This window comes from Babylonia areolata, chromosome 29 (assembly GCF_041734735.1).
Source record: "Babylonia areolata isolate BAREFJ2019XMU chromosome 29, ASM4173473v1, whole genome shotgun sequence".
NCBI lineage: Eukaryota > Metazoa > Mollusca > Gastropoda > Neogastropoda > Buccinidae > Babylonia > Babylonia areolata.
This window is the reverse complement of record NC_134904.1, coordinates 28,381,359-28,392,750: the sequence shown is the minus strand read 5'-3', so window position 1 is coordinate 28,392,750 and position 11,392 is coordinate 28,381,359. Positions and strand designations below refer to the sequence as shown.

Here is an 11,392-nt window from a genome sequence, read left to right as displayed (position 1 = left end):
AGTGTTAACTCCGCTGTCTCCCCAAGTCAACAGCAACAGCAGCGAGGTGTGAATGGGTGTGTTGGCACAAGAGGGACACCACCACAGGACGACACTTAGGACAAGAGCAGAGCACCAACAGCAAATGCTGACCACACTGCGAATGGACAGGAGTAGCCACACACCAACAGCATGCAGACAAGACATGCTGGCCACACGGCGAGCAGACAGGAGCCACACACCAGCAGCACGCGGACAACACTCACTGACCACACGGCGAGCTGAGAGAAGGGGTTACACTTAGTCTAGGGCTGATTAAAAAAAAAAGAGGTCCAAATGGACTGCTGGTGCTGGGACTGTGACAGGCGATCCCGGGTGTGGCTGTGTATGGGATACTCGGAATGAGTGTCATGGGAGTTATACCACTGATATGTTCCAGGTTATGGGCCAGCAAAACAAAACAAAACAAACAAAAAACAGCAACAACAACAAAAAACAACAACAACAACCCCAAAACAGAAAGAAAGGTTTCAAATGCATCATACTGTTATAAAGTTTACCACTGAAGGTGGCGGCAGCGTAATTAAATTTAGATCTTTTTATAATTATCATTCACACTTCTGGCCGTGAATGAGCGCCCCACAATGAATGGTAAGGCGAATGCGAGAGAGGGATGTGCTGATTAAGCGTTTAGCGTGGTACAGTGCATGTGGCTGCTGCTTCCGCACTGATGCTATCCTATAATCTGTGAGCAGGAAACTGGAGCAGATATCAGACAGTACTGAGGAGAAACGGAAAGTACGAGAGATCTTTTGGATCAAAAGGAAAGATAACTTAAGTTTTATGTATTTTATACTCAATTGCTAGAAGAAGCAAAATTCCTTTTATGAGTGTGTTTTTCAGTTTGTTACCAAGCTTGACATTTCGAAAGAATGAAATCGGTATTACACCAATGACTGCAAGTGCGGAAGGCAGTATGGTGTCATTTAGTTCTTAATTATTCTTTTCTTTTTCTTTTTTCTTTCTTTTTTAACATTTTATGCAATGTACAATGAACAGTTCATGCTCTGTTTAATAATAATTATGCAGAATGTAAATGTATGAATACATGTTAATCAGATTTGTTTGAATGAACAGTGTCGGAGCACTGTCCAGACAATCAATTTAAAAAAAGTATGGAAGGCAGATGATGGCAAACTCGATCAACATCATGTTTTCATGTAAAAAGAACTGTATGGTTGTGCATATTTTCCTTTGGAAATGAAACGGTGTTTGCAAATGTGACTTATGAACCCCAGAGCAGCAGACGTCAGTTTAGCGTGGGAAAGAGAATGCAGACGATTTGAGAATGAATATGGCAAAATGAAGTGCGTGGGATAGCCATGGAGAGCAAAGACTGTCTGGAAGGTGAACATGTCATTATGAAGCACTTGGATACTTTGACAATACCTTGAACGCGAACAGGTTAGAGCCTGCGAGTGCAAAAGTCTAGAACATAGTTTAGCTAAGGTTGGGCAGTGTGAATACTGAGATTACTGATCATCAGTATGTCTTGTGCACCTAAAATGTTTGCCAGAAATATTGCTATATTTTTCTGTCACTGGGCACAACTTGAACTGTAGTGTAGCGACTCGCTCTCCCTGGGGAGAGCAGCCCGAATTTCACACAGAAATCTGTTGTGATATAAAAAAAAAAACAACAACAAAAAACAACAAAAACATTGCCTTGAAGTCAGACACTCGGTCGAAGAGTAAACAAATAATCGAATGTATAACCTTAGTGGCTGTCGCAGGTGATGCTGTCATGCTGACTGTTGTTGCTTGCACTTACCATTACAGGTTGTGACACAACCTCATGTTTGTTTAGCAGTGGCGAGACAATGGCGCTGGAAAAAAGAAATCTTTCAGCAGCAAGTTGTAGTGTTCTTCTGCAAAGCATATGTTGATAAAATCTTCTGTGCTGGTGAGTGTGCTGTTGTTTCCTTCTAAAATGGCAGTCCTGCCGACAGCCGTGATACCCTTTGCTACAAATGGTTATCTGAAAATTCGTCAATGAGAGCCACCTTTGTTTAGGTTAATACACGTCCCTTAACTTCAGCCACAGTGAAATTCAACTCTGTGATTGTTTATCTGATGGTTATGTTGTGGCTTGATATTCCTGTCGAATATATTCATGTTTTTTTTAATATTCGATCAGTGCTTACAAATAATATCAGAATTTATTGCTGCTCCGGTGCGAGTTCCTTTGTAAGAGAGAGAGAGAACAATAAACAACGAACAAATAGACAATGTACATTTGTTTACTCAAGCTACAACTTGAAAAAGAAAAAAAAAGAAAAAAGAGAGAAGAAAACAACAACAACAAAACAAACAAACAAGCAAGAACAAAAGCCAAGATAACGCGTCTGTTCCTTTCTTCTTTTTTTTTTAACCTGTTAACAATAACTTGGTTATACCCCATAAAAGCCACGGCTGCAGCTGTCTCACACTAGATGAATGACTTTATTCTTCCATCACTTCTTCTCCTGCATTCCCGGGTGGCAGCTCACTCGTTCATTCATCTCTGAGAATGGGTGTTTACGTTTATTGTAAGGTCGGGAAAAGAAGCCCAGTTGTGTTCAAACGCCCACCTCCTAATGTCGGAGATCATGTGACACAGCGAAATAATGATACGATTACCGCTTTCGCTTGACAGCCGACAAAACACGGAGGCAACACAGAAGTCAGACTTTTTTTTTCTCTTCACAAATTCACTTGTTTGTTTTTATGTCAATTTCATTAAACTCATGGTGATATAATTTTTATGTTGGTGTCTATTCTCTATTCAAAACATAATTCGAACATTTGTTTTATTTCATTTAATTTTATTTTTGTGAAAGGGATGTGTTAGCAGTTGAACTGTAGCGCTGAAAGTGATTTTTGACTCACTTGTGTAAACAAAGTGAGTCTATGTTTTAACCCGGTGTTCAGTTGTGTGTGTGTGTGTGTGTGTGTGTGTGTGTGTGTCCGTGTGGCTGTGTGTCCGTGGTAAACTTTAACATTGACATTTTCTCTGCAAATACTTTGTCAGTTGACACCAAATTAGGCATAAAATTAGGAAAAATTCAGTTCTTTCCAGTCATCTTGTTTAAAACAATATTGCACCTCTGGGGCGCAAAAAAAAAAGAAAAAAAAAAGAAGCCTAATTATATGCAAACTGCATTTACTGTTATATTTATAATTTTTGTATTCTCTAAACTTAGCACTTTGAGCTGATATTCGACACAACAACAAGAGCAGTCATTATCATTTTTTGTTCAAACATGAACTTCTTTTCCTAAACATGGAAGTTTTATTTATTTTGCAAACGTTTTGGTGCAGGTAGTAAAAAAGGGAAATTATTCTGTAATTAATGCTAGGGGACTTAATTTGCTTTAAACTGATCTTTCTCATCTTAAACATTATATTTTGAAATTATACTCAATACATAAAAAGCTTGTGTGTTTTTCTCTCAGTGTACAGGGCTTTCACTATGTTCATTCGCCCAAGTGGTCTTTTTCGGAAAATACTAAAATCAATACGACGAGTGGACTTTACAGATCTGATAGCTGAGCCCTGAAGGTCATGGGCAAAAATCAATTGCGTACACATATTTATACACATTCAAAGCGCGTGCTCATATTCTTCGCGAACGCGAACGGTGCCATTTTGTTTCAAGTTGTTGACCTGCCCGTTCAATCCTCTATTCAATGGACAATACACGATTACATGTGATGGAAAGTTGGAGGAGACCGTTAAATATTTATCCAGAGAAAAATTTGTGAACGCCTCAATGTTGCAGTGTGTTTGCAGCAATAGCCATTAAAAAGAATTTTTTATTGCCCTTAAAGATTTTTTGAATGCCCAAGAATAATATGATTTAAACAGCGTTCTCACTGCGAATACCACAATTGATTTATCGCCCTTTAAAAAAGTATGTTCAAATGTTAAATTTTAGAACATCAGTTTCGGAGCCACGATAGTGTAATGGATAAGGCAGTTTCTTCTCACCCTAACACGCGGGGTTCGAATCTGGTTAGGACTTTTTTCTTTCTTTCTTTTTTTTTTAAATGCGAAGCTATATAATAACAAATACAGAACACATTTTAACGATTATATTTTTAAAAAGTGTTTCACAAGTGAGTCTTGAAGGCCTTGCCTCTCTTGTTTCCCCTTGCGTTATCCCGAATATAATGTCCTCTGGGAGTTTTCATACTGAGCCAAGACGCCTTCCAAGTTGTTGGGGAAAGACACATGCCAATGGGCCTTTTGCCCCTTCACTAGGCGTTTGGCTCGCTATGATCTGGAAAAGATGGCGAACTCTTATGTTTCTTTCTGACGTATTCAAGTGCCCCATCACTGTATAAAAAAAGTGATGTGTTTGTGTGTGTGTTTGTGTGTGTGTGTGTGTGTGTGTGTGTGTGTGTGTGTGTGTGTGTGTGTTTGAGAGAGAGAGAGAGAGAGGGAGATAACAGGAACTCCACTGGCTTTGGATGGAGATGCTGGTGTATCCAGAGGTTGCAGCATACATCGTTGCCGTGCATATATATTTGGTGACAATAAATGCTGGGAATGTCGCTACAGAAAATCAGCTGCACCGGTGACAATATACACTGGTGACGATATGTGCTGCAACGTTGTGTGTATCTCTGTGTGCGGTTCTTTTTCCCTCGTCATATGAGTTATTTGGAGATTATCTTTATGACTGCAGATTGTTTAGTAACAGTTCATTCCAATCATGAATAATAAACATGACTTATTTATAGACTGTGACTCTACTCATGAGAGACAAGACACAAGATACGCACAAACTGTGTGCTTTTGTGCATATATCATATCCGCCAAACTTTCTGCACGATTGTCAAATGCAATGGGCACAACAGTATTTTTCTTGACAACATGAAACATAGGCCTATTACATGAGACGCTGCTCTGTAAACCACAGACGATGACATCACTGGGACCGGACAGACAAGTTAGGAATCTTGTTTATCTTAAGCGTCGTTTGTGTGTATCGTCTCGTCTGATATCGAAGTTCTAAGCATCCTTTGAAGCATTTCATTTTCCTGTGACTCGATTCCCCCTTATCCGTCAATTTCAGTAGATGAATACTTGATAATAATTCATTTCTCTGTTTAATTTGAAGTTGTACCCCTTTTCTTTATCTGCAGGGTTTGTAAAGCCGTCATCTTCCCCCAGAAAAGTAGATTTCTACTCATCGAAAATATGGCGATGTATTTATGGTGATGAGAAAGCTGTCGACGCTATTATTGAAACTACTGGAGGTATCATTTCAGTTTCTGCACCCACAAAAGTTTATAACTTTCAGCAGGACCTCTTGTGTTCCTTTACTTTGCAGATACCATCACAGTCAAAAGCGAAAATGCCCGTGCAACTGAAGATTTCGCTGCAAATGGAAATCTACAGCATGGTGGTTAACTGTGAGAGTCTCGCTGTCACCATTACGACAGGAGATGGGGAAAGTCTCGGGTGTGAGCACCTGAAACGTCTCAACATAGTGCAGTGTGGTAACCAATTGTCATTAGAGTTTCGGTACAAACCTCAGGTTGTCACAAATGACACAGTGAATATATGTATCAGGTATCACATTGTTCACGTCAAAAAAGGCCTCAAGAAAACGATTACTTCTGAAAAGACTGGTCAGTTTGCACAGTAACAAAGCTTACGTGCGCACGTGAGAGAAAAAGAAGAGAGAGACAGACAGACAGAAAGACAGACAGACAGTCAGACAGAGACAGAGACATTGACAGAGAGAGGTCTGTACGTGTTTGTGAGAGGGAGTGGACGTGTGGACAAATGAGTGAGAGTATGTGCATGCGTGTTTATATGAGTCATGTGAACTTGTGTTTGTGTGTGCGATTGTGTGCATGGGTGCGCGCATATGAGTATGTGTCAGTGTTTTACTTGCGTTTGCTCGAGCTTTCCTGGTTGTGTATCTATGCAGAAACAGAGTAATATATATGCTTGTGTACATTAACATATTTTGATTATGTGATGTACTTAATGTAGAAACTCGAAACAGAAATCTCTTGTATAGAGGTATTGTCTCTCATTTTCGTACTATCATACCAAATGAAAAGCTTTGCAGAGATTTTCATGAGGACATTGGCGTGATTTGCCTAAGCTGGAAGAACCATTTACACTCATGGCAGTTTATAAACTGTTGATTTATTGTGGAGTCATGGTCATGTGAAGAATACTGAGTGACAAAATCTGAATGACCTAGCATACACCAGTCATTTCAACCAATCGTTCATTCTACTACACTTTGAAAGTTCTGTCTTTGTTTTTGTCTTCTTTTCAGGATATGTGGAGACTAAATTCTGGAGAAGTCGCGTTACGTGTCTGTATAAAATGAATGACGGCATAGCTGTCACGTTGCCTAAAGGCCATAGTGTTATGATCAGCTTTCAACGCTCTCGACTGGATTCTTCTTTGCTTTGTAACGAAGTCGTGAAAGTTTATCTTTTTTTAAAAAAGCATAATGGCTCAAGACATTCAATATTTATGTCATCCTGTTCCACGATATGGCACCCTCCATTCATTATGTATGGTGAAGATATTGGAGTCAGATTTGATGGACAGACGTACAGCACTCGCTATGGAAGACTTGGCTTCCACATGCTTTACTCTTTTCACAACCAGTCTGCTGTTCTACTGCAACAACCTGGTCATGTATGGAATTGTTCTGTGCCACACTGGGCAGACTTCCGGCAGCACTTTCCTTGCAATCTGATGGCTGACTGTTCTGGGGGAGAGGACGAAGCTGTATGTCCGTACGCTGGTAAACCTCATTGCAGAGAAGGAGAGATTTCTGTCGGCGATGCGTGTTATGAATACGTCATTCCGAACGACCCTCTGACGTGGCAGGAAGCGACGGATCAGTGTCGTCTGCGTGACGCTCATCTGGCGAACCTGGTGACCCCATCAGAGTGGAATAAAATCATGAATATGTTGCAGGTGATAGACCTCTCAGATATTTATATTGGCCTACAGTCTGCAGACTTCTCTCTCCCAGCAATGTAAGTATCAGAGACTGTTTGATATAATGTACATCTCTGTTGATATTTTGTTAAATAATGAAATGACATCTGGAATTTATCTTTTCTAGTAAATTCGGCTTCTGTTTGTCTACCCTGTCATGAGTGGCATTTTCAGTGCCATCATTGTTCTCACACAGCTCATCCAAAGCAAGCCACACATTGCAACACTCATGCTCATCTGTCACAACACCATTGCTTAGGCTGCCATCACGTTCTTCCAAGACAGTCCCCAAGGATCTGCCGACGCCAAAGACTGGGACAGGAGTTCACTACGGGCATGGGAGTGGAGAGGAAAACGAAACAGGTCACCATGAGACCATGAATTCAAAAGCCACAGAAATTCGGACTTGTGTTTCTATATTTGATGATAAATATAGATGATGACGTCAACCATTGGCGCAATAGCCGAACGACTTTCAATCCTAAGGACCCGGGTTCGAATTTTAGTGACGGCGCCTGTTGTGTATAGGGTGGAGATTTTTCCGATCTCCCAGGTCAACATATGTGTAGACCTGCTAGTTCCTGAACCCCCTTCGCGTTAAAGATCCTGTCATCCATCTCAGCATGCACCCCCCAAAAAACGCGTATGGCTGCCCAGATGGCGGGGTGGATAAACAAAACGCTCATACACGTAAAATGTTAAATGTTATATCTCTTTCTGAGTGTGTGTGTGTGCGTGCCTGAAATCTGATTGAATGACACAGGAAACGAGTGATCAATGCCCAGTGGCAGCCGGAAGTCAGCTCTACCCAGGTAGACAGCCTGTTGTGCAAATGACCACATGTTTGTAAAGCGCTTAGAGCTTGGTTTTCAAACGAGGATATGCGCCATATAAGTATCTATATCAATCAATAAAAAAAAACAAAAAAAAAACTATGCTGCAATAGGGAATTATTTCAAGTGATTTTTTGACTGGGCAACATGGCTGCAGTCTATGCTTTTTTTTCGTACTACATTATCACGTAAACCAGGTGCGAGAGCAATACATATATAGTATTGTAACTATACAGATAGTTATTGGTCAGATAATGTGAGCAACGCTCTGAAAGACACATCCACAGATATCAGTTGAATTTATTCCAGCCCTTTACCTCCTTGTCTTCCGTTCGCAACTCGAACAGGATTGCCACTGTGGCTGGTTCATGTTATCTTCAGACTGTTTATAGGGAATGAGAACAGACTGTTTCTCATTCATCTGCTCAATACATCAGATACCACTATACACATCATCACCTGGATTACAAAATCTGACAATGGAGTGCAAAAAATGCACAGACTGTTTACCAACGCTCCCAGTGAAAACCTTTCATTCATCAGAGACTTTTAACAGAATCACATTTTCTGGGATTCTTCTTGCTGTCTCGTGCTATGCCTCGGGTAACGTGCACCAGCATTCCACTGAGGACACTTTGATATCTTTCCCTGCCAAGGATGCACCTGAAAATTAGAGCATGACTTCATCCGGACCATAGTGACACAAGACTTTGACCCACATGTTAAAAGTCCTTCGCCGCTGGGAGACCGCACCTGACGGCCGTGTTATGACGTCCACGTGACCCAGCCACAAGACAGGACAGCGTTCTTCCTTCAGTCTCAAATACCTAAAACAGCTTCCCTTGCCACGTGACACTCAATCACGATCAAGGTCAACATGGTTGATTCTTTTATTTTCTTTTTTTTTTTAAAAGAAGTCAAAGTGCGCAGACTTATCCAAATATACTACAGCACATTTACTAAAGAGTAATAACAAAAAAATTGCAACATTTGCAATGTCTGTATTAAATTCTATGTATTTATTTTCCAAATATATGGATTGGTGTATTTAAAGATGAAAACCATTTTGAGAGTTGTCAAATTTTTGTATTTGTTGTATCATGCACTTTATTCAGGTACAAAGCCATGCTGCAATGGTCATCGAAAAGTATCAGTTTCTACTCCGCAGTCAGTATCACAACAAGGAAGCCATTCTGCACGTACAGATCCCGTACTTTATTTTGGTAATCTGTCTCTCTGTCTCTGTCTCTCTCTCTTAGATATTAATAAATAAGCATAATAATGTCCTTACATTTTGAAACACACAAACATTTTGACAATTCACACGTGGATCTGCAAAATTGATAAAGTGAATGGAGAACAATCTTGGCTTACACTGTTAGCCTTTATCCGTGAAGTTGTCCAAAGTAAGTGTTTGTTGACAGTAACTAATAAGACATTTAGTATGCTTGGATCAACCAAAGTACATACAGTCCTTCACTGTTGATCTTTCTGATAATTTGGTAAAAAATAAATGTTACGTTAGGTTATGATAAATGCATGTTAATTATGATCATTATTATTTCCATTAATTGTAGCGACAATATAAGATAAACGATAAATAGATAATCAACCCTTTGTTAAAAAAAAAAAAGTAATCATTTGCATTATGACTGTACACAAAGTTTTATGCCTTGTGGGTTCCAAATATTTTAGATAGATGTACTTTCGTATCCTGTGATTTGTTATAAGTTCTGGTAATAAGAAATCTAGTTGCCCACATAGTTGTAGGCTTCCATGGTGTCATGCCTGTAGAGTTGACCAAAATCTGTTCAGTGCTGAAGGCAGGGTTTGCGCTGATTGGCTGACCAGACAATGAATCTGGCGGATGTGTCTTAGTGCTGCGTTTGTCACGCACGACATTTGGCCAACAGAGCAAAGTGACAGCCTAGTTGGGCATTGTTCAGTATATGACGCGAAATTGGGATTTATGGCCTGATCAATTGTATGAAACCATCATATCTTTTAAATATTTCTTTTAAACGTCAGTATTTATATTGAACAGCCCAGCTGAACATAATTATTTTTGATGGATAGGCAATTTATAAAATATCACTATTATCATTATTAGCATTATCATAATCATTATCATTAATGTGTCCTTTTCTTTTCTTGTGTGTGTGTGTGTGTGTGTGTGTGTGTGTGCGTGCTCTTGCACGTGTGCGTGTGTTCTCTGTTCCACTGTTCACTTTCTATTCCAAGGCCAAGAGAAAATTTTATATCTCTGGCAACGACAGCCTGTGATCAACCCAGACGAGCCAATTTTCTCTGTGAGCGCCATTTGAAAGCCAACAGGACTGTGCTCACCACCTCCCCTCAGCTGGCCACGCCGACAGAACATTTCACTGAGCATCATGACCGTTTCATCCACTGTCCCCGAGGCCATTTGACACAGTTGTTTTTGGCGTGTGACGTGCACGCAGATTGTTGGCATCATGACGTCATTGCCATGACCTCGTGTCTTGCCCCAGTGACCCCACTTCCGCCATCTTTTCAATGCTCCAACAACTTGGAGTTTGTGCCTTACTCCCTGCTGTGTGACTCTCGGTCAGATTGCAGCGATGAGAGTGATGAGGACTTCTGCGTTTTTCCTCCTTGTGTGGGGGCCATGGTGTTTGACTGTGACAATGGACAGGTTAGTGGTATTGGTGATTCAATGTGCTAATGTATCAATTGAATGACTGACAGAGCATGTAACAAATTGAATCATAACGAATTAGTGGGTGTTGTTTTATGTATTATATTGATTAATTAATCAGTGAGGTTGGTTAGTTAGCTGATGTTGACTGAGTGGTTGGGTGAGATTGTGTGAGCATTTATCTGATCCTACAATGTGAGTGTGCATGATGTCTGTGTGTGTAAATGCATGTATTATATCATTTTTCTTTTGTTGCAACATATTTCTTTGTGTGAAATTCAGACCGTTCCCTCCAGGGATAGTTCATCTCCACAGTGCAGTACCACCTCATTTTTGTGTAGGTGTGCTTCTTTTTGAACAGAGTAGATTTTTAAACTTGTTTTCCTCAGAGACAACCTTTGTGTTACAGTGGGTTCTTTTACTGTGGTAAGTGCATGCTGCATGCAAGACTGTGGTTTGTCTTCTCACATGAAAGACCAGTGCTTAAACCACAACTCAACTTCTGTTGGAAGAAAAATATGAAAATCGAAATCCATGCAGAAGTCAAACCCGTGAACTGTCACTTCACAGTCAGGAACATTACAACCAGGCCTTAACTTCATGCAGGTCTATAGATGCTTTGTCTGCATTCGTACATACACACATGAGTACTTACTTGTGCATGTAAATATCATGCCCCCCACCCCCACCCCCCCACCTCCCTTTATCCTCTGAAGATTCATTGAGTGCCTCACCAAAAAAAAAAAAAAAAAAATGTTTATCGTGATTTTCTGGTCTATCAGCTGTGTGTCAAGGACTGGTTAATTGCAAATGATTTCCCGATCCATTCTGCAACGTTGGTAGTTCACCGTTTTCCTTTCTTTTATTTTATCTCTTTTTTT

General features: G+C 40.2%; 1 protein-coding gene across 1 annotated transcript in view; it reads right to left on the bottom strand.

Moving 5' to 3' along the window:
* The window catches only part of LOC143274634 (uncharacterized), a 4,591-nt gene extending 4,405 nt beyond the window's left edge, over positions 1-186 (bottom strand). The window contains exon 1 of the mRNA XM_076578506.1: positions 133-186. Within this exon, the coding sequence (XP_076434621.1) occupies positions 133-186 (54 nt within the window). The remainder of the gene's footprint in view (positions 1-132) is intronic.
* Between the last annotated feature and the right edge of the window lie 11,206 nt (positions 187-11,392).